This window comes from Natator depressus, chromosome 9 (assembly GCF_965152275.1).
Source record: "Natator depressus isolate rNatDep1 chromosome 9, rNatDep2.hap1, whole genome shotgun sequence".
Classification (NCBI taxonomy): Eukaryota; Metazoa; Chordata; order Testudines; family Cheloniidae; genus Natator; species Natator depressus.
Window position 1 is genome coordinate 50,161,602 of NC_134242.1, and position 24,453 is coordinate 50,186,054.

Below are 24,453 nucleotides of genomic sequence, written 5' to 3' on the forward strand. Positions count from 1 at the left end.
AAGTTAGATAGAAACATAAATACTCTCGCTGGAAGGTTGCACCATAACACTATTTTGTTACATTGAATTCAGATAACACAAAAGACCCAAAAATAGAAACAAAGGCTGCTCCCTAAAACAGAGGCACAACTCTCCCCAGCTTACCCTAGGCTGGCTGCAAACTGACTCCAGTTGCACAGGTCCCTGCTAAGTCCCTTGCCTTCTAGCAGGACGAGGAAATCCCCATTGAATTTAACGAGATAGATCACAATTTTTACACAGTTGTCATTACACCACACTGTGCAGCATGTTTAGTATGGCTTCTGAGGAGCTGGAAGCCAGGGTGGAATCAGGGCCTGCAGGGGATCCTGGGACCTGCTAGGTGAGCTGCAGCTCAACACCCTGATCAACCAGACTCCCTGACTGACTGAGAGGCATCACCTCATGTGCTTTTAAACCCAGCCTCAGCACTAGGTCAGTGGCTGTTCAATGCTTATTTCCCCTAGCTGTGATTGCTCCTGTACCTGCCTTGTTCCTGTCCTGCTCCCTTGCCTGATCCTTGGCCTGACTCCTGGTTCCTGACTCTGGCTTTGACTTCCTACTGTCCCAGTCACCAGGTGTCATAAATGTAAAGGGAAGGGTAACCACCTTTCTGTATACAGTGCTATAAAATCCCTCCTGGCCAGAGGCAAAATCCTTTTACCTGTAAAGGATTAAGAAGCTCAGGTAACCTGGCTGGCACTTGACCCAAAATGACCAATGAGGGGACAAGATACTTTCAAATCTGCAGGGGGGAAAGGCTTTTGCCTGTCTGTGTGATACCTTTGCCGGGAACAGATCAAGGATGCAAGCCCTCCAACTCCTGTAAAGTTAGTAAGTAATCTAGCTAGAAAATGTGTTAGGTTTTCTTTGTTTTGGCTTGTGAAAGTTGCTGTGCTGGAGGAAATGTGTATTCCTGGTTCTGTGTCTTTTTGTAACTTAAGGTTTTGCCTAGAGGGATTCTCTATTTTTTTAATCTGACTGCCTGTAAGATTATCTTCCATTCTGATCTTACAGAGTTGTTCTCTTATCTTTTTTTTGTTTTTCTAATAAAGTTCTGTTTTTCTAAGAATCTGATTGGGTTTTTTGGGTCTTAAAAATCCAAGGCTGGTTTGTGCTCATCTTGTTTATTCTCAAGCCTCCCCAGGAAAGGGGGAGTAAGGGCTTGGGGGGATATTTTGGGGAAATAGGAACTCCAAGTGGTCCTTTCCCTGTTCTTTGTCTAAATCACTTGGTGATGGCAGCATACTGTTCCAGGACAAGGTGAAATTTGTACCTTGGGAAAGTTTTTAACCTAAGCTGGTAAAAATAAGCTTAGGGGGTGTTTCATGCGGGTCCCCACATCTGTACCCTAGAGTTCAGAGTGGGGAGGGAACCCTGACTCCAGGCCTGACCGCCCACTCCCAGGTTTGTGACAGTAGGAGTCCAGTATCAGAGGGAGAGCAGACCCTACCCACTTGTAGACTCTGTCATACTTTTCCACAGGATAGAAAGCTTTCCATTCTTTTCTGTGTTTTTCCATTCTTCTCAGTGGCTGAGAGCTACAGGGTAGGATTTAATTTCTTGAAAGATTTCAATATGCTTAGAATGGGCTCTGTCCCCCGCAGCGCTCCTTCGCGTTCTTTCATTTAAAGGCCCTTCCCTGGCACCACTCTGTTCTGTGTGGTCACCGAGGGCATGGGAGTCGTCTCTGACTGAAGTTCTGGTATATTGCATCATGTAAATATTTTATAAGATTAACAGTAACAGAAGAACAGTGCAATTAACAGCCACATGCAAGCTGGGCAGGGCTTACAAGGGTGCCCATTAAAACCACAGACCTAATCTAAAGGGAACAACTGAGTCTGAGAGTGCTCAGCCCAAACTCTCCCACCAAAATCTGATAGTCTCGCGCTCTCTGACAAGAGGCAACCCAGTCCTAAACTAGCCTACAGGTCTCCTTCACCCTAGGGAAGTGAAGTCCTGATATGTTCCTGAAGAAAAAACTAGCAGAGAATAGGAACAACTAGGAACTTGTCTGCTCATGTTATCAACACACTCCCCAAATGTAGAAAATAACTACAACAGAAACACCACAGGTTTGAGCCAAACATCACTGATACCCATAGGAGTTTTTCCACTGACTTTAATTAACTTTGGGTGAGACCCTACGTGAACATCAATAAGATTGTTTTGAGAAGTCGTTACAGCTCAGGGACAGGAAAATGTAAGTGTAATTATTTTTAACATCCTTTAGAAAAAATGGAAAGTACATTATTCCTAAACACCCAAGTCATGCAAAGCCGATGTCAAAGTGATCAGTAATCTGCCTCTGTTGGCTATTATGAGAGATACCAGAACTGAAAGGGCGTTATCCAGGGTTCTAACGAAAGGAAGCAACACGAAGAGTTTGGTATCAAGCACAAAATTGGGAGGAACAGCCCTCAGCTCAGCTCAGAATCTGCAGAGTGCATTTGGAAAACAATCACTTTGGCAAATCTTATTTCTGCCTGAGTCTTCTATTAATTATCTTCTTTTATCAGGGCTAGCAGTGAGTGTCTGGTCTAGTCATCTCCTCCAGGCTGAGCTGTGAGGACATGTGACAGCACTGCTTCAATAAACAGGAATATGCAGATTCCAAAAGTTCTTGCATTTTTTGAAGGGAAAAGTGGAATTGAATTTGCTGGCTTTTCCTGTGCTCCCAAAGAAACCCTCTCTCACCCATCAGAACTCTCTGTATGCTGCTACCAGCAGGACTTTCCTCTGATCAGCTTTCCCTTCCCATTCTGTGTGAAGCTTGCAACACTGCTGCTGCTTGTGCTGTCATTGTTCTACAGATCAACAGAAAACTTCAGCCTAGAGGGCTGTCAAGCCAGCCCCCCTGTTCTGTGTGAAGCTTACAGCTTCATGGAGTTACGACAAACTCCCTCAATATGTTTTAGGTAGTAAATTGAGATCATAGAATCATAGAATATCAGGGTTGGAAGGGACCTCAGGAGGTCATCTAGTCCAACCCCCTGCTCAAAGCAGGACCAATCCCCAACTAAATCATCCCAGCCAGGGCTTTGTCAAGCCTGACCTTAAAAACCTGGACAAATAAAAGGGCTCGTAGGTAGAAAGAAGAGGGTTAGAGTTAGGGTAGGTGCTATTCATGGCAGCTAGCGAGTGGAGTGTCTTGGCGCTCTCTGCTGGGAGTGGTATTTTAAATTATACTGATCGATGCTTTATAAAGAAATACAATATGTACAAATTATTACATTTGCAACGGACACTAAAATAAGAATTGCAGTTAAGATATGAGAAATATAGCTATTTTATAGTTTACACATCATATACTAGGCAAGCAGGGGGAAACAAAGTGAAATCCATTTATTCATGGTTGAATATCAGTGACACCATAACACAATTTTCTGAAGCCTTTGCAAGCCATCGCTAACTTCAAATGCTTAACAGCTAACTTTGCAATGACCTTGCTGCACACCATCCATCCATCTCCTTGCCGGTTGTCTTCTACTAGGATGTTGCTTCACCATTCCTTCAATAATAACTTTCTTAAAATTATTTCCAGCTATATGCCTAATATGACTAAAGTATGTAAGTTTGCGTCTTTTGATTTCTGACATCAGGAGCTGCTTCTCTCCAGTAATATTTCCAACATAGGCATTGGTCTTTTCTTCCATCCAGGAAATATGCAAGAGTCTTCACCAGCACCATATTTCAAAAGCTTCAATTTTCTTTTTGCCAGCAGCACTAACTTCCGATGATTCACATCCATAAATAGCTATGGAAAAAACTAGGCTTTGCATCAGTCACACCTTCATATATTATAAGATGCCACAGTTTCCCCACATTTGTTAAGGAAGGTCACAGCTGAGTGAGCAATCCCTAGTCTTCTGATTTCCTTTAAACAGCCTCCTTGGCTGGAGATATATGATCCCAGATAATTAGATTCATCTACTGCTGCTACAGTTAATTGTGATGTCCACTTGCACCCTGTTAAACGAAGCAGAACAGAAGTTAGCTAAGTGCCTAGATATGATGTGAGGCCCTGCAGTAAACATTGTTTACGCCAGCTGACAGCAGTGAGAATTGCACTGATGTTTGACAATTGCTTTTGCTAAACTCTCATACAGAACTGAGCAGTGACCTTCATTTTTCCAAACTCGAGGCTTCTGGGGAGCACCCCCTACAGTGGGGGGAGGGACATAGTGGGGGTCCTCCATACACTGAACCAGGCAGCCCCTCCACACTGTACTGGGGGCATCCCATACACCACCACCTCTGCACTGGGCAGCCCCTCCCCGCTGTACTAGGGGCACCCAAACACCCCCATCCCCTGCACTGGGGCCGCCCCTTTCCCCTATAATGGGGGCACCCCAACACCTCCATCCCCTGCACCAGGCAATCCCTCCCCCCTCTAATGGGAGTGTGACATGCTGTACCTCGGGGAAACACCCCGCACCCCCTTGTTCATCTTTATAAAATGGTTCTGTGGTATCCATGCAAAAGTTTGTCATGTTGGATGTGTTCGGAAGGCTCATGGTGCACTGAGCATTGTTGTTATAGTAATGTTATAGATTGTAATTTCATGTATATAGTTATGAGGCTGAAACTGCTTAAGTCCTCATGGCTTAAAACAAGCCCAGGCAAAACTCTCCAGAAGCAGAGGGGCAGTTCACATCTCATCAGGGCATGTATGTGTGGGGGGAGGGATAGCTCAGTGGTTTGAGCATTGGCCTGCTAAACCCAGGGTTGTGAGTTCAATCCTTGAGGGGGCCATTTAGGGATCTGGGGCAAAAACTAGGGATTGGTCCTGCTTTGAGCAGGGGGTTGGATGAGATGACCTCCAGAGGTCTCTTCCAACCCTGATATTCTATGATTCTATGAAACCCAGCTCAGCCTCACAGGAACAAAGGCCAAGGCAGCAACAAAGGATCTGTTGGACTCTCAAGTGAGTCACCCCCCTTCCCTTGGTCAGTTTGGGACTACAATGAGGTAATGCTCACATGACTCAGAAGGGGTTAGGGGGCAAAGCAAAGAGGGAAGAAAAAACATGATAAAAGGGAGAGATGTTTGCTATGCTCTCTCTCTTCCACCTGCATCTACAGACACCACCACCAAGCAACTGAAGCACTGATCAAAGGGGAGAGCCTGGCTGAAGGGCAACCAGCCAGCCTGTGGTGAGAAGCGTCTAAATTTGTAAGGGCACTAAAAGTATTAAGATCAGCTTAGAATGCGTTTTGCTTTTATTTCATTTGACCAAATCAGACTTGTTGTGTTTTGACTTAAAATCTATCTTTTGTAGTTAATAAATTTATTGTTTATTCTACCTGAAGCAGTGTGTTTGGTTTGAAGTGTGTCAGAGACTCCCCTTGGGATAACAAGCCTAGAACGTATCAATTTCTTTGTTAAATTGAGGAACTCATATAAACTTGCAGCGTCCAGAGGGGATAACTGACCAGGGCAAGATGGAGGTTCCTAGGGTTGTGTCTGGTACCAGAGATATTGGCTAGTGTCATTCGGTTGCACAATCCAAGCAGCGGCTGGCCAGAAGTGCTCACCCACATACCTGGGAGCAGCTTACATGCCAGAGGCTGTGCGTGAACAGCCCGGGAGTGGGGGGCTCTCACAGCACAGCAGGGTAAGGCTGGCTCCCAGAGTCCAGGACTGGAGAGACCTAGCAGATCACCGATAACACCACGGGAACTTCACAGGGGGCACCCCAACACCCCCTGCACCGGGCAGCTCCTCCCCACTATACGAGGGGGCACCCCATACACTGCTACCCCTGCCTCGCAGCAGCCCCCCCAACCCTTGGAGGCAACCGTAGCCCCGCCCCTAGAGATTAGCAGCGTTGGCCCCACCCCTGGAGACGCTGGTTCTGGCCCGCGTTTGGTATGGTCCTCTGCGGCCCCCGTCAGGGGGCGGGGCACCACAGGGCGCACGGCGGCCGCCAGTCCTGGAGCCGGAAGCGAGGAGGTGTTGGGATGGCGGCCGCGCCGGGCCCCGCCCCTGGAGACGCGTCCGCCGCGTTGCCCCCGCCCCTGGAGACGCGGCGCGGCCGGGCCGGGGCCATGAAGCTGACGCGCAAGGCGGTGCTGGCCCGCGCCAAGGCCGCCGAGCTGGACAGCGTCCGCAAGCTCAACTGCTGGTGAGGGGCCGGGCGGCTCGGCCCCGCTGTGGGGAGCGGGGTAACTCGAGAAGGGGGCCCATGGGATGGGGACAGTAGACTGAGCGGGGGGTGGGGTGCCAGGCTGCGGGAGGGCCCGGGCCCGAGGGTTGAAGGGTCGTTCGTTGCCCCTCGTGGTGTGTTGGCTGACCCTGAAGCCAGCGGACTCCATTAGCTGGGTGTCTCTGGCTGGTTACTGTGGGGCATTGGAGAGGCCCCGCAGCAACCCCAGCCCCCCACGCACGCTCTCTGCCGGCGTGCGGGTGATTCGGTGCCTGACCAAATGGGGTCTCATTCAGAACCCGCGCTTGCCAGGGCTGTCAAACCCCTCCCATGGACCAGCCGCCTCTCTCCCCAGAGCGACCTTGCACCCAAGAGGCTAACATTTACCCGGCAATGTTTGTAAAACATGTTGAAGATAAACATGTGTAATACAATCGGTATTATGGGAATGATCACACTTGCTTGGCTGGCTACCAGTAGTTACTGAGCCCAATTTGGCATTTATTTCCTCATAGGGTACAGACCCAGGAGGATATACACATTTCCTTCGCTCACACTGGCATTTTTATTTATCTTCAATAGAATAGTTCAATAAATGCATCATACTCTTCTGTCACCATAAATTATATATACTCAGTGTTAAGCTTGAGTATGTCATTGCTTACCAGTAAAAGAATTGTGGTCTAGGAATTTTTGGGGTGAAGTTATACAGGAGGTCAGAGTAGTGGATCACAATGGTCACTTCTGGCCTTGGAATTAGGAAGCTGTGAATTAAAAAAAATTCCATAGCAATGTTAGCCATGTTCCCATGCTGTCTAAAGAGACACACAACAGTCAGTCTAGGGAAACTGTTGCTTACCAGTGCCGGATAAGCAAAAGCTCAAATCAAATATGTGAAATGAAAGGATTTACTGTCACTGAAAGTAACTGCTGTTCTGTAATTAAATAATCCTGGGTGCATTGACCGCCTGGTAGGTTAAAACAGAGGATGAGGTGGGTGTTGCTTATTTTTGTTTAAATTCAACCGATGACAGAAAAATTAATCTTTAGCAAAATGTGAGCAGGGCAGTGAAAATTCTCCTCTGGCTCTACTAGACCAACTGCATCCTATTCTGTACTGTGGAGAGAGTGCATGTGTTCTCCTGAAAGTGCAGAATTACATATGAGGGCAGGTCTTATTTGGGACAATCATAGTTTGTCAGACTCTCAAATCTGAGACCCAGATTTTCCTTGGACAAATTGCCTTTGAGGTTTTCTAAATGTATTAAATTCCCAGCATAACAGCACAGTGAGTAATCAAGAAATGCTACCTTTGGCTGACAATGTGGCTGAATCAACATTGCTGAGAGAATTAAAGCTTAACTTTAAATTTTCCTGACTTTGGGTATTTAATACAATTTTTAAAGACTAAGAGTTAAACATGGAGTTTTGCATTTAGAATTCTTGGGTTTCTATATCTGTGTTTAGTGTTGCCTTAGCTGGTGCAATTATCCCACACATGAAATGAAACTCATACTCGGTTCAATGCATGCTGCCCAGTTGTTATTGTATGTGGGGGAGGAGGGGAAGAGTGCCTCCTACATTGATCTCCTAACAGTAATTAATCACAGTCCCCACTGAACTCTGGCCAGCTGCTGAGGATAGGACCAAATCATGATGAATGCAGCTTGGTCCTGTCCACATCAGCTGATCAAACTGTATTATAAAATGATCTACAGAAAACAGTTTACACATGGCTGTATGGTCAGAGCAGGCAGGGTTCACACTTGCTGACATGACAGATGGTTCTTAATTGTCTTAGCAGTCGGGAAGGAGTGTGTTTACCTTCCAGCCACATGGTATGCTCATAAGGAGATGGAGTATCTACTGAGTGTGGGGAATCATAGTTTTATGCAGCTGAGACTACAGGGAAAAGTGGAAGCAATAAAACTGTCATGCCCCATTTGGGCTGTTGCAGAATCTTTAATTAGTGCCTTATGGAAGAAAGCACCATTTGAGCTTACATCCTATGTGGCTGAAGGACAGTTGGGGTGGCAAAGGTTCCTTAAGGGTCAGAGTTGGGAGGAGGGACAGGACATGCTCTGATATCTGGCATCCCCTGTCGCTCAAAAAAATGAAAAGACACCTCTGAGAATCCAGTTCTTTAAGATAACATAGATTTTTAAAAACACACTGTTGACCTCAGCCATGGCTTTTTCCATACACCGAGTGAAAAGATGCAATGTAAGTCCTCTTTTTAAAATATTTCTAAATTAATTCTCTGCTTTCTTGTCACTATTCAAAGTGGTTTATTTTTCTCTTGCAGGGGCAGCTGCCTCACAGATGTAAGTACTATTCTTGCAATTCTTAAAATCAGCCTTTTCCAGGACCGCTTTCCCAAACAAATCTCTAACGTTTCCCTAAAGCCAGGTATGATTAAGACACGTTCCTTGAGATGGAGGCCCCTTTTGTTGGCAGTTAGTCCCAACGGTAGAACATTGGTCATTGATACAGTGCATAGCAAATTGCTGCCTCACGTGGGAATGGAGGGAGCCAAGTATCCCTTTGGAGTGCTTGGGAGTAAGAAAGCTCGCTAGTCTTACACCTCTCTACGGCTGTGAGATCTTGGGGACTGATTTAGGGTACATCTACACTGCAGCTGGGAGCATGCTTCCTAGCATGGGTAGACACACATGTGTTAGCTCTGCTTGAGCTAGCTTACGGAAAATAGCAGTGTGGCCACAGTGACTCAAGCTAGCGGCCCGAGTAGAAACCCATCCAATGTGCTGGGTTGCCCTTGGGTGGCTAGCCCAGGCCACCAGAGCCACATTGCTATTTTTAGCATGCTAGCTCGAGCAGAGCTATTGCGTGTCTGTCTACAGAAGAACCTCCCACCTGACATACCCTGAGGGTACAGATCCTCTTCTTAGTTGGGAAGGTCATGTGTGAGGAGAGCTGAGCCCTTTGTATGTGTATTGGTGGGGGATCTTACAGCACCAAAAGTGTACCAGTACAGTGAGCACTTGTCACATGTTCTGAGCATTTGGAGGAGAGGAACAGAACCAGGTCTTATTTTCCATGCACAATATGAGTGTCTGATCATCTGTGTTTCTGGGCATGGTGGAAGAAAATGGAATAGATACTGGCTACACTGTGCTTGGGGACTGAAAAAGAGGAGTGGCTGGGTCCAGGAAACTCCCCCTGTGTACAATCAGGTTAGACTGACATTGACTTAAACCCATTAGAGTATCAAATCAACTAGCACATTAGTGGGGCTATCTGAATAAGCACCTGATTATAGACAGATATCTTTAGAAAAAGTACAGTTCTTTATTGCATCTTTCTCTGTCTAGATTTCAATATGCCGTGAACTACCAAACATTGAAGTGATCACATTCAGGTGGGTGTCAAACTAGCAGCCTGAGAGCAGCAGCTGATAGAACAGAGGAAATCCTGTGTCGGGCAGATGACTACAATCTAGGACTATGCTTTTGGTACTTTACTCCTTACTGACCTTGTGACCGTGCCTCTGCCTGCCTGATCTCCAGTACTGAGTCAGGCTGTGTTCCCTCGGGGACAGAGATGCAGAGTGCATTTATTTCCAAGGCTATCTAAGTCTCTCCTGGCATTATGTAAACCTGCATTCTGTTTTGGGGGGGAATGGGGGGTGTTCATTTTGGGGGAGAAATAACTCTGAGGTGCAGTGTAAAACTTCATATTCTATGTGACGGGTTCGGTCACAGAGACCCCCTTGGACTGTCACCTGATGTGCTGAGATTACCTTTGAGCCAGTTTTCCCTGCCAACTTGGGACTTCAGAACCCTGCCTTGTTGAGCCTGACACGCTAGCCTTCTGCAACACACACCCAGGTTTGGTCCACGCCCCAAAGCTGGAGACTTTAACCAAAAACTGCTTAGCAAGTCACCTATCTCCAGCACCCAGACACCCAGCTCCCAATGGGATCCAAACCCCAAATAAATCTGTTTTATTCAGTATAAAGCTTATACAGGGTAAACTCATAAATTGTCCACCCCCTATAACACTGATAGAAAGATATGTCCAGCTGTTTGCTCCCCCAGGTATTAATCACTTACTCTGGGTTAATTAATTAATAAACAAAAATGATTTTATTAAGTATAAAAAATAGGATTTAAGTGGTTTCAAGTAATAACAGACAGAACAAAGTAAGTCACCAAGTAAAATAAAGCAAAAACACGCAAGTCTAAGCCTAATACATTAAGAAACTGATACAAGTAATATCTCACCTTCAGAGATATTCCAATAAGCTTCTTTCACAGACTAGACTCCTTCCTAGTCTGGGCCCAATCCTTTCCCTGGTACAGTCCTTGTTAGTTCCAGCTCTGGTGGTAACTAGAGGATTTCTCATGACTGGCAGCCACTTTTGTTCTGTTCCACCCCGTTTTATATCTTTGGCCCAAGGCAGGAATCTTTTGTCTCCCTCTGGGTCCCCACCCCTCCTAAATGAAAAAGCACCAGATTTAAGATGGAATCCAGTAGCATGTGACATGGTCACATGTCCTGTGAGACCCTAGCCATCATTCTTCCAGGGCTGGCCTGCAAGTCCCCAGGAAGGTTTGCGAGTAAACAGAGCCATTCACAACCAATTGTCCTAGTCCATGGGAGCCGTCGAGATTCCAAGCCACCATTAATGGCCCACACTTTGCATAATTACAATAGGACTTCAGAGTAATACTTCATATTCCTAGCTTCAGATACAGGAATGATACATTTATACAAATAGGTTGAACACACTCAGTAGATTATAAGCTTTGTAATGATACCTTACAAGAGACCTTTTGCATAAAGCATATTCCAGTTACGCTATATTCACATTCATAAGCATATTTCCATAAACATATGGAGTGCAACGTCACATTCTCCCTTATACATAAATGCTATTCCATGTTCCTGACTGGGTTCTGTAGGTCTGCTGGCCCCACACAGTGTCATGAAACTTGTACCAGGTTGGAGAATGTTTGTGTTGAAGTTCTTCTGGATTCTTTCTTAGCTTCTTATGGCATCTTGGAATATAGATCTTGCAAACTATACTGAAAAATCTGTGAAGCTTCTAAAATCTTAACCTTAAAGCCATTTGGTTTGTGGAGCATGCAAGAACTGCTCTTGGGTGTGTATGAGGAGCGTATGCAGAAAGAGGATATAACAGCCAATAAATGGTTGTAGTGAGCAAGAGCTGTTTACAGAATTAGCAAAGAGCCAGGAATCTGCTCATCTCTGTAACCCTGTGCCCCTTTCACTATTTAAAAAAGAAAAACCTCTTGGCATTTTAATTCAAAGTGCCTCTTTAACATTAGCTGCTTATTGTTGCTTTCCCCCTCTCCCACCAACATACCTGCCTTCTCCTGCAAAACAGGTCTCTGGCTCCTGCCAAATTAGCCCCTGCCTTTGGGTCTCAGCCATACCTTGGAGCAGTGGTGGGCAACCTGTAGCCCACGGGCCGCACGTGGCCCATCAGGGTAATCCACTGGTGGGCGGCAAGACTGTTTATTTACATTGACCATCCGCAGGCACGGCTGCCCGCAGCTCCCAGTGGCCAATGGTTTGCTGTTCCCGGCCAGAATGTCCCACAGCTCCCATTGGCTGGGAACGGCGAACCATGGCCACTGGGAGCTGCGGGTGGCCGTGCCTGTAGACAGTCAATGTAAACAAACTGTCTCACAGCCCAACAGTGGATTACCCTGAAGGGCCACACGGTGCCCACTACTGCCTTGGAGTGTCTGCATAGCTCCATAGCCACCCCAGTTATGCTTGGGTCCTGAAGCATTCCATGCATTGAAGATGCCTGCTGCCATGGCTCAGGGGAGAAGTTATAAAGAGAAATAAGAGCAGGATGAACATAGATCCTTCTTGGAAACTGCTTTTCTCTTTCCCACTGAGCTGTCCCTTGGCAGCAGGAGCCTGTGGGGCCCATCTTAGCCTTCATGCCCAGGAGTGCTGTCTCAGCAAAAATGTCTTTCCAAGACCAAGAGATGTGAGTGACAGTGCTAAAATTAAAAGAAAAATACGGGAGGGAGAGGAGGGGAGGAGTTCCAGAGGCAGTGTGATGAAGTGGAGCATTCAGAAGGGCAAAGCAAGCTGGCTATGTTTATGTGAACCTGTTTCTGCTAGCTGACTGCTGGATAGTATTTTTAGGGCCCTAAAAGTAGCACAATTGGCCTCTCTCTGGTCAGTGTTTTTTGTTACCAAATGCTATCTCAACCTATTTGTGTTTGGCAGCTGGGCACCCAGAATGCACTGCACCATCTTGGAGGAAGCTTTCAGGCTCCCACTGTAGGAATGATACAGAAACTGGGACTGAAGAGCTGCCAGTGTTGCAGGGGTCCTGCTTCTGCCTGAAAGTTATATTGAGGGTGGAGCTGGTAATTTTTAGGGCCAGAGACTCATTTCTGATGTCCGTGTAATCTCTGTCCAGTGTGAACAGTATCTCCAGCCTGGAGCCAATGAGTCAGTGCCAGAACCTGAGTGAGCTCTATCTGAGGAAGAACAGCATCCCGAGTCTGAACGAGCTCTTCCATCTGAAAAACCTGCCCCGGCTGAGGGTCCTGTGGTTGTCTGAGAATCCCTGTTGTGGTCCAGACCCCCACCGGTACAGAATGACTGTGCTGCGCAACCTGCCCAACCTTCAGAAGCTTGACAACCAAGGTGGGAATCTCAGAATAGAGTCAGTGGCAGAAAGCTTCAGAAAAACCAGGGTTCTGAACTTCCCCGACCCTTAGGGAGTCTTGTTTGGGTTTGTTGGAAATTCAGCATACACACCCTAGAACAGCTGAATACTTTACGTAATAAAACTCTCTCTCGGCTCTTGTGTGGGCTAAGACAGCACAACAGTAACCCACTCAGCAGTGCTTTGTGCAGAATGGTGCAGGTAGATCTGCCTATGTTGTCAGCCAGTGTTTTCAAACTGTCCTATCCTTTATCCTCTCCGTACAGCAGTAGTTAACAATACCACACAGGGAATGTATGACCAATATCTTCACAGTCATTATCTCAGATACTGTGCCACCAGTTAGTTTGTTACGGGACTCTCGTTTGCTCTTGCAAAACGCAGATGCTGTAACTGGCTCTGCTCCTACTGTCAAAGAAAGTAGGACATGTCGTTCTGTTTGGTAAAGGGATTTTCTGCTGTCAAAACAAAAGCTTATGTATCCCACAGTCTCTATCTGCAGATCCTGCTGCTGGGAAAAAGGAGGAGGGCTCCAAGAGACGTCTGTGAAACCTCTCCTTTAGTATCCCTCTTTACTTGGAGGAGTTAGGGCTGCCAGAGACTTCCCCCTTAGGCTTTGCTGCAGAACAAAGTGGGAAATGAGGACCGCTGATAGTTAGGGGGTATCCCTTATGTCCCTGCTCTCGTACAAGCTGACTGTACCTGCTGTCTCGTCTGTAGTTTGTTACACTACTTGTTGCAGTAATATATTCCAAATTAGAACGATGGTCTGTTTTCCATATTGATAGAATTCCCTAGAGCATCAGACTGGGCTTCTAACATGTGCTTGTATGTTTTTGGAAGCTGTGACAGAAGAAGAATTGTCACAGGCCCTGGTAGATGGGGAGGAGATCACTGCACCTCCAGCTAAGCGAAATCTGGAGAACGGCTGCCCAGAGGCCAATGAATCGAGTACCACTGAGTGCACAATGGAGCCAAAGAGTGAACATCTGAATTTCACCCTGGAGGAGACAAAGTGAGGGCTCGGTTATTAATTGTTGGGATTCCTTTGCTAAATTTGTATGTCACATGGGGAGATCCTACCAAAAATACTCCTGACAACCAACCCCAACATACCATGGGCCACAGCCGCAGCTGATCAAATCCACATAGCACCACTGAAGACAATGGAGCTATGCTGATTTTACACCAGCTGAGAACCTGGCCTTGTGCATACAGAGTAGGTCCTTCCATAGGTTGCTTCCTGTTTTGCAGTACAACAGCTATGTGTGTGCATGAAAGGGAAGGGATCTTCATATTGAATTATGGTCCTTCTCACTTATCCTTTTTAAATGTGCCACCTATTATCCAAATGTGCGATGTAGACTCAGCTCTGTGGTCCCAGTTAGCATCACTCCTGTAGTTCCAGCACTGAGAATTGGATTCTGTCATTCCAGACAGTGCTGGGAGCAGGCTCCTTCTGGCGTTGGGTGCTCTCATTTTGTGTACTGCCTTTTTTCCCCCCGCACAGCAAGATTCGAGAGCAACTTGGCATGAAGCCTGTTCCCAGAGATAAATTTTCCTCCTTTTCGCCCAGGGAGACTGATGGCAGCAGGAAGAAGAGGGTGAGTGTATTTAAAGGCTAAAGTTGCTACCTTCTAATGTGTCAGGCAAGTTTAAAGAATAAATCTCTGGATCCAGAAAATGTACAACTTTGTACTACCAGATTTGGGTGCACCCAAAACTGCATAGAACTTTCCGGGTGGGAAGTGGGTGCTGGTCACGTGCCTTTGGGGTAAGTGTCTTGCAGGCTGTTTATTTGTGGCAGAAGCACTGTTGAGCTAAGTGGCTAGCTAGTCCCTGAGATCCATCCTTAGGTGTTGGGGAGCATACAGTGGAGATTAGCCTGTGAATCTATGATACTGTAATGCCTTTAATAAGAAAAGGGGTCAGGATTGATCCCATCAGATAATCATAGGTTAATCTCTACTATCAGTTTAATAGCCATCTTTCCTATAGAAAATATGGCCTTGATTCTCCTCTCAGCAGCTGTGGCCAGTGTGTGGCAATGCTACTCTATGGGAGTAAGTTTCACAGAACGTGTCTCTGGCCTGGATGGGACTTGGAGTGTGGCTTGGGCCCACCACCGTCACCTCAGTGAATAAAGGAAGGTCAGAATGTGGTCTAGACCAGTCTTGGTCTATTTTGTTTCTCCCCCTGCAGCCAGCTGCGGTACTTGTCCACAGAGCTGCAGGTGTCTATTCCGCAGGCCTTGGATTCGGCACCCATAGGGTGTGGCCTTCTCAGTAGAAGGGCACTGTCTTCCTATAACCAGGCAGAGGAGTAGAGAATCTAGAAGGGTGAAAAACACAATCTAGTAACCTTTGAAAACCAGCCCCTAAATGACCCATCACCTTGCTGGGTCAGAGTCCGTACATCTATAGTAGAAATAATGTCTGTCATGTCTTGACAGAACAACATCCTCAATGCTATCCTGCTGCTCATGAAAGAGCTGGACACAGAGGGCCTGGAAATCATCCACCAAACAGTGGGGAAGAGACTCCAAGCCTTACAGAAGAAGGAGCTTCAGGAAGAGCGATAGTGCCCATTGCAGAATTCTCCAAAGCAGCCACTTTCTGGGCTCACAGAAATGGAACCAGACTGGCAGCACCAGTTCTGCCCACACGCACTTCAGGCGACAGTAAAATCCTCTCTATAGCCTGCTGCACTTTACCTGGGGTGGACTGGGAGGGGGCAGTACTGACCATAGGAAGAAACCAACTCTTGCAACCCTACATCCCCCTTGGCTGTGCATGCCAGGCCTGTGTTGGGAGCTGCCGAACAAATCTTGCAGCATGCTTTCATCCCGCACGACAGGTTCTATTATGCTCATAACTCACATAGCTGAATCCATGCAGTCTAACTCGGTGCTCCCCTAGGACTCACAAGGGAGTCAGAAAACAAAGGTGAGCTGGGGTAAAGCAACCGGTGAAGAAGGGAGGAGAAAGATAACTCTGCTTGTGCTGATGAAAGGGAGTGGAGGAGAGACCTGCCCAGCAGCTACAAATACCATTGCTATTAGGTTTGTTCCAAGAGTGGCTTTAATCAGAGTAATGCTTGGGCAAAGCCCTATAGTTCCTTTCCTCTGCCTCTCTGGGAGTGTAGTATCGCAGCAAGGGTTTATGCCATGCCTTCAAGAGTGGGAGGAGACGGAAAGCAACTTCTGCCAATAAAGATGAGGTTTCACAAAAACAGACTTCTGAACAGATGTGCTAAAAAGAATCACTAACTCTTAAATTTTTGGTGCAGCTTTTGAAGCTCAGTGTCAAAGTGTTAGTTTATTTTCAACTCCTACCATTTCTTAGTCAGCAGCTTCTTACCCAATCAAAGGGGTAACTCCCAATATTATCTTGTTGCAACTGAGCCTAAATTCAAGATTCCGGGTGATAAATTACTCTCTCCTGTATGCTGAAATTTCTCTGCTTTCCATCACCATTCACTCCTTCAGTCTTCAAAGCAGCTAAGAAAAATTTACAACTACTGCAGAGAAAGATAGCCCAGGTATTCTGACCATGGTAGCAATTGAGACAGAAACAAGCTGGGGATGTTTGCTGGGAGATCTGCTTAGACAGGAGGGTGGAATTGTTCTTTACTGACAAGACTGAACTTCTTAAAAGTGTACAGAACTGTTAAATGCTAAATAAAATGCTGTCCCTATTAGATGGAGTCTGTCAAATCATGTCTGGTGCTATTAAGGGTACTTGGAATAGAGGTGATCAAAGTGATTCTGTTAAGCATCACACATACTAACCTCACTCTGCACCTGTGAAGGGGAGAGGATCCAGGCAGCCTCAACTCTGCCCTATTAACTTGACCACATAAACAGCTAACCCTGTTGTTGCAAATATCGCATGCACCTATTACATCTTTATAGTGCTGAGCTGCTTTGATCCGTTCTCAGGGTTGGAGCAGAGAATTCTGCTTTAAAACCAAGTGCTGCAACTCACTCTAATTGTCTGGCTGGAAAAAAGCTGAGGCTCTTCGTCTCCTCTAACGCAGAGCTCAAGGCAGCAGTTGTGTTCTTCTACATTGTGCCAGGGATGCCACCCAGTGGAGTGAGGGGCTGACTTAATATAATCATATGTTCTTCCAAGTGCGACATCAGCCCTGGTGCCACATGGGTACCCACTCTGTGGGATACACAGCGCAGGGCGCTGAATGCTGAACTGATTACAGACTAGCACACCACCTGCAGTGCAGGCTTCACTAATACCACTCTGCTCCTCAGTGCCCCTCTCCACAGCAGGGTTGGGGGTCTACATACTGCATTGTTCCATTGGCCAGACCTCACCACAGGAGATGTAGCACGGATGTCCTTCCCTGTCATTGCCAGGCCTGGGGGGAGGATTCTGGTGCCCAGCGTTGGGGAGGTCCCTTGCACATGGCCCATTAACCTGGCCTTTGTATAGGAGAATAGTGTTTGACTTTGCTAATTTAGGTCCAGATCCTCAAAAGGTATTTAGAGGCCTAATTCCCATTGATTTCAGTGGAAGTTAGGCCCCTAAATACCTTCAAGGATCTAGGTCTTTAGTCCACACTCCTGCACTCTGTTCTCAGGGTCCATTCCAAAGGCTCCAATCCCTCATTTCCATTTTTTCTGTGCTTTTTCCTGCAGAGCTGAACAGCATTTCTCAATCTCCTTCACAACTGTCCTGTAATCTGTGCAACTGAAATTAGTTCTGTTATTTCTCTCCCAGCACTAGGAGAGTCTGAAATAGCTATGGGTCAGAGCTCCTGAGCCATAAAATGACGCTATTGTCTTTTTTGTAATTCTCTAAGTAGCCAAAAAGATTAAATTCTCTTTTCTAATTACTGCTGTTCATAAATATATAATTGCCTGTTCTGTGGAGCCTAGTGTTAATGGTGCTTTTCAAAAAAGAAAGTCCACAGTTCTGCAATAAAAACTTTCCAGCAAGCCAGTGTCACCCACCCCTTTCCAGCTCACTGCTCTGTGCGGCTTACTGCTTAGCTGCTTTGGCAGATGATACTGCTGAATTGGGGCATGTGTGCATGGGATACTGCAAGCCCAGAGGGGCCTTACTGTGCAGAATGCTGTACTCTAATGAAATTGCCCAGTGCTCTGCAGAATTTGACAAAACTCTCACTATGGCATGCACTGTGTTCAAAAGGCAATGGCATTTTTCCATCTGGTTTAGGAACAATTTTCAAAGAGGAGTCCTTTGTGCCATGGGGTTGAATGGTGTATGGGGATTAATGAACTGACCTTTCTCCTCAGGCCAATCTATTCTACCTGTCTTAGCAATTGGGTGATGTGAATAAGTGGAATGATGATCTAGCTTTGCTTATCTCCACCTATTTTCCTCCCCAATGAACTCTGACAGCAAATAGCCCTGAGCGGTAATGTACAGGGCAAGTCTGGAGACAGGGTCTATTCCTGGCTCTGCTTGGGCAAATCACTTTGCTTCTCTGTGCCTCTGTTTTTCCCCACCCCGAGTTTGTCTTGTCAGGTCCCGATAATTTCCATATGAGTTTTAAAAGAGCTGGCCAAGGAGCTTGCTGGATTATTAAGGTTGATTTTAATAACTTTTGGAACACTAAAGAAGTTCTGGAAAACTGGAGGAGAACTAAAGTTGGGCCAATATTTAAAAATAGTAAACAGGATGACCTGGGTAACTATAGGTCTGTCACTCTGACATCGATCCTGGGCAATATAATGGAGTGGCTGATACAAGAATCAATAAATAAAGAATTAAAGGAGGCTAATATAATGCCAATCAATATGGGTTTATGAAAAATAGATGCTGTTAAACTAACTTTTTGATGAGATTACAAGTTTGGTTGATAAAGATAATAGTATTGATGTAATGTGCTTAGACTTCTGTAAAGCATTTGACTTGGATGGTAAGACATTTTAATTTAAAAAACTAAGTAATACAGAATCAACATGGCACGCATTAAATGGGTTAAAGACTGTCTAACTGCTCGGTCTCAAAATATAACTCTAAACGGGGAATCAGGTGGGTGTGTTTCTTGTGAGGTCTCATAGGGCCCTGTTCTTGGCCCTATCCTATCTTAACTTTTTTGTCAATAGCCTGGAAGAAAACAAGCTCATCACTGATAGAGTTTGCAAATGATATAAAGATTGGGGGAGTGAAATGATGACAAGGACAGGTCAATCATATGGAGCAATCTGGATGTCTTAGTAAGCTGGGCGCAAGCAAACAATATGCATTTTAATATGGCTAACAGTGTATATATCTAGGAACAAAGAACGTCAGCGATACTTACAGGATGGGGGACTCTCTTCTGGGAAGCAGCGACTCAGAAAAAGATTTGAGGGTCACAGCGAATAATCAGCCGAACATGAACTCCCAGTGAAACTCTGTGGCCAAACCTTGGATGCATAAATGGGCATATCAAATAGGCGTAAAGAGATTATATTACCTCTGTATTTGGCACTGGTGAGACCGCTGCTGGAATAGTGTGTCCAGTTCTGGTGCCCACAATTCCATTTAATGCATCCAGTGAAGTGGGCTGTAGCCCATGAAAGCTTATGCTCCTATAAATTTTTTAGTCTCTAAGGTGCCACAAGTACTCCTGTTCTTTTTGCGGATTCAGACTAACACAGCTGCTAATCTGAAATTCAAGAAGAGTGTTGATAAACTGGAGAGAGGTTCAGAGAAGAGCCATGAGATTGATTAAAGGAGTAAAAAACATGCCTTCTGGTGATAAATTACATTAGATTGTGATCGAGTCACCCTATAGACTTCTTTTTGTTAGACTCAGGGAGCTCAATCTGTAAGTACCTACATGGGAACAAATATTTGGTAACAGGCTCTTCAGTCTAGTAGAGAAAGGTCTAACAGTCCAATCGCTGGAAGTTGAAGCCAGACAAATATAGATGAGAAATAAGATTCAATTTAACGGTGAGAGTAATTAACCATTGGAACAATTTACCAAGGGTCACAGTGGATTCTCCATCACTTGCCATTTTAAAATCAAGATTGGAAGTTTTTCTAAAAGCTCTGCTCAAGTTCAAATGAGAATTAATTCAGGGAAGTGCCAGGGCCTGCCTTAGACAGGAGGGCAGAGTAGGTGATCACAGTGATCCCTTCTGGCCTTGGAATCTATTAACCTGTGTTGACTCTGACTCAATTGTCTGTAACAGTCCTGATCACAATGGGGCCTTGATCTCTGGTGGGGTCTCTAGGTGCTACTGTATTAAAAGGATCATAAAGATTTGAGCGCTCCCGGGACAAATGCTGGGATGATGTGTAAGAGGGGAGTGACACAGGAAGTAGATCTAAATGGTTCTGATGTCATTTAGGAGTAAACTATGTCACTTTAGGCCGTGTCTACACTGGAAAAACTTATCCTGTTAGAAAAGATGTGCACAAAATCTTGGTAAGTAACACGAATGACAAGTATGATGTGAAACCCCATTTGACGCTCTGTGACCAATGACTGCATTGTTTAGAACAGGTTACCTAATCCTGGGCAGCCTAAGAGGGACAGTTAGTTACATATTTAAACATTACGTATTGCTGTCGCCACTCGGTGCTAAGGTGTGTTTAACATACACAACATGTTCCTGAGGTAGACTGCATTTGTTAAGGCCCAAGAAAAGGGTGTTGTCTGAATGAGAGCTTTTGCTGTGTGGATGGCCAGCAAAGGCCGTATCTTAGAGACTTTGTGCAGAGAGAATCTGCATGACTTAGCTGTAGCCTGGATGGGAGCACCTAGAGAGAGGCCTAAGCCAAAGATGACACCCATGTTATGGGCCTGAGTGACAGGCAGGTGTTGCTATGATTAGTCAACAATAGCAACGGGGTGCATATGTTAGTAAATATTAACCCTTAAGGAGTTCACATTTATTGCTGGCTTGGTGAAATCTAATGCTAGAACACACCATCTGAGGTCAACACTCTTTGTTGTGAGCCATACCAGGCAGCATGGAGCATCACAATGCCAACTTTAGGCACCTTGAAAATCACTGGGATCCACAAAGCCTGAGTTAGGCACTGTACACTGGTGCCATCCCAGGGCATCCCTTCGTGCCCTACACACACCCTGCCTCAGTTTCTCTCTGAGTTCCCAGAAATAACTTACAGCAAAATGTCTTTAAAGTAATATTCCCCCTCTCTTGGGATCTGTTTTTTTTTAAACACCACCTGGCTCCCAGAAGAGCCTCTTTTGCCCCTTCCCCTTAAATTCAGAGTTTCACAGCCCTCCTTCCAGGGACAATGGCTCTAATTTCTGGGGTCCCCCACCTGTAACTCACCCCTCAAAGCCAGAGTTTCACAGCCCTCCTGCTGAGTCTGTGTGCTGGGGGATTTCTTTATCCCAGCAACTATACTCACTGGCTTTGGAGCCTCCTTTTGAGTCAGCCACCTAACCACGTACTTGATCCTCCCAGGTGGGTCTAATAACCCCAACCCACTGTGTGCACTAGCAGAGCAAAGCAGAGCAGAGCCGAGCCTTCCACCCCCCCTCCCATCCCTACAAGGCACCAAGTCCTGGCCCTTAAAGGAACAGCGGCCTGAGATGGCCCCGTGCCTTCCTTTTCCCAGGCACGGACTGCTCCCCCATACCATCTTCCTCTCTCCCAGTGCCTGCTTCAGTTCTTCCCGACCCTTGGAACTGGGCTCTCACCCTCCCTTAAAGGGCCAGGACCCTGCTAGAGACACCCAGGTTCCCTATACAATGCATGGAGAGAGACGGGCACCTATGAATGGGATCCACACAGCCAGTACACTTGGTGGGGAGCTGCCTACGCCAGCCAATGGGAGATACCGCCGACAGTGTAAGAACACCACTAGGGCTAGTGGTTGGGACACCCACCTAGGAGACAGCGGACCAGGCGTCCAGTCCCCTGCTCCAATGGTTATTTATTTATTCTCCTCCTCCTCTGGCTGGATTTGGCAGGCATGCTCTGAGCAACCAAGCGGGGGCTATGTGGCTCGCAGCCACCACCCAGGATTTGGACACCAAAGTCCCTATGCGGAGCTGGACCAGAACCTCCACTGAGATTTTTCTCCAGCCAACTCAGAGCTCCGTCTGTGTCGCCTCCTATGTGGGGCTCGTCCTCACAGGCTCCTTGGAGCTGTGCTCAGAGCAGCAGGCCTGTCCTAGGTCCCCTTCTTTGTGCTTGTGCAGTGAGAGCTGCAGTAGGAAGGATGCCAGATTGCTGAGCCCTGTAATATTTTTTCCTGTGCACTTTCAGAGAACAGGCTCTTGCTTCTGAGTGTCTGGTCTGGTCCCCATCAGAGCTTCCTGCCTGCCTGAGTGCTCTATTTATTTGAGATCTTGCCACAGCTGTGGCCAGGACTTTATTTGGTGATCTGATCTATCAGTGAGGAGGAAAGTTGCTGGTTAACGTTTATTTAAGGTGTCCCCACAAGGCCCCCTAGTACTCTCCAGGTTTCTGGCCCAGATCTGTTTTTCCGGCCGTATGATGCATGCGTTATCTGATCTCTAGGAAGAAGCGGAGCTGATCATTTCCTAGGAATGTATTTTGACATCCGTGTGTATTTTTGCAAATTGTAAGAGTCAGAATTAAGGTGGGAGAGCAGTGAGCTGGGAGGACAAGGGTGAGTGATGAAGGCGTCATTGGCATTTGGCCTGGAATCCTTCCCAGTCTCCTTAGCGCTTCAGGATGTATAACTGTTGTAAAGGTGAAAGCCAGTGTGCGGGTGTTTGCTGAACTCCATTGAGACACACTGTGACATTATCTGATTAAAATATGACCACATAGATCATTGTTGCAACCACTGTTATATATTTACAACAAATCTTGTACAAAATCTGGCATGTAAGATATCTATGAAAAGGTTATGATTTTTCTATCTGTATGCATGTAATCATTTTTGTATTTGAAGTTATGAATATTGGCTCTATAACTGGATTTCAAATGTTTGCTCCTGGGGTAACACCCACAAGGTAGTTGGCCAGCACATCTTGGAGGGACTATTCAAACTGAGTGGCCCATCAAAAGACCATTTAACTGACAATGAACCATGGGCGATGCCTATTACACTTAATGGAATTTCCTGCCGTGACTAGGCAAAATGCATGGACATGTGACTTGTCCATGTGACTCCAACCACCATCTTGTTACTGTTCTTTTCCACAGTAAGGACAATGGGATTCTGTCCACATGGCAGAAGCTACAAAAGGCGCTGGAAACATCTCCATTTTGCCTCTTTCCTACCCAAACCTCTGGACTATGCTAATGGGAGCATTCTAACCAATGGACTGAGGACCTTCCAATGATTTGGAAGCAGCCAGAGACTTGACTTAAGCCAGCAGTTTATTCCATCACTGCTACAAGCCTGAACCAAGAACTTTGCCATTACTCGATGTAATTGATTCCTTTAACCAATTTTAACTCTCACCTTTCTTTTTCTGCTTAAACCTTTAGATTTTAGATACTAAAGGATTGGCATCAGCGTGATTTGTGGGTAAGATCTAAGTTATATATTGACCTGGGTGTGTGGCTGGTCCTTTGGGATCAGGAGAACCTTCTATTTGATGAGAGTGGTTGTAAAAAAACACTCACCTTTAAATCCAGTGTTTTTGGTGGTGATAAAAGAACTGGAATGCCTAAGGAAACTGCTTTTATGACTTCTTGTTAGCCAGTGTGGTGAAACAGAAGTTTACTTTTGTTGCTGGTTTGGTATATCCTATGTGGGATTAGCTAACTGTTTTGGGGTGTATCTGCCCTATTTCTCAGCAGTTTGTCCTGAATTTGGCATCCTAAGTTGTGGCCCAGGCATAGTTGCACACACTTGTAACCTTAACACCTTAGAGCTCAAAACTCATCATGGATGGCGCAAGATTATTGTCCTCTGAGGCTGCATAGTCCTGGTGCCAAGGCACGGCCCTGGGAGTCAAGATGTGGTCTCTATTCTCTTCCAGTGACATGCTCTAGGGCCTTGGGAGAGTCACTTCTCTTCTGGACCTCAGTTTCCCCATGTGTGAAATGGAAATAATGATCATTGTGATGCTGGCAGACCAGGTGCCAGCTCGTGCCAAAGCCCCCGGCCAATTCATGTGTGTATTAGTGTAGATTAAAGCAGTTGTTAATTGTATCAGAGTGTATTTGGTGTTTAAGCTTCATGAAAACGAATGGGCTGTTACATGCATTTTCACTTATCCGTATCCTGTTACGATGTAATAAACATTGACATGTGTACCCCAGTAACTAAATAACCCATCAAACGAGCAAGAAGCCTTGTGGAATGCAAATGAAGAACTTCAGCAGGGAAGTGCTAATTCTTGCGCATTAGAAGGCAAGTGGTCATTGTGTGCGATGATCAGAGATCAAAGACTCTAAATGCGTTCCTATCTCTCCACCAATCAAAGAAAGAGCCCACGCGGGTGGTGACCTGTCAGCTTGTTTTCTGGGAGAAGAAGCTGTGAGTATGGACTCAGGGAAAGCTCCTGGATTTCTGGGCTGTTTGGACTCTTACAGGGAAGGGTACTCTGTGATATGGGGCCTTGCCTGTTATTCCTGGACAGCTGCACAGAGTGCTCAGGGCAGACGCCTAGCGCTCAGCAAAGGCCCACGGCAGGCTGCAGAGATGCCGTCTACGCGCTGCGT

The 24,453-nt window shown here is 46.1% G+C and overlaps 1 protein-coding gene across 1 annotated transcript; it reads left to right on the top strand.

The window, feature by feature from the left end:
• Nucleotides 1–6,020: 6,020 nt before the first annotated feature.
• Nucleotides 6,021–16,031, top strand: CFAP410 (cilia and flagella associated protein 410). The gene is made up of 7 exons (XM_074964141.1): nucleotides 6,021–6,148; nucleotides 8,475–8,493; nucleotides 9,502–9,548; nucleotides 12,600–12,829; nucleotides 13,695–13,866; nucleotides 14,362–14,455; nucleotides 15,304–16,031. Exons 1-7 carry the CDS (start codon nucleotides 6,072–6,074, stop codon nucleotides 15,430–15,432), a joined length of 768 nt encoding a protein of 255 aa, XP_074820242.1. The 5' UTR covers nucleotides 6,021–6,071; the 3' UTR covers nucleotides 15,433–16,031.
• Nucleotides 16,032–24,453: the final 8,422 nt, after the last annotated feature.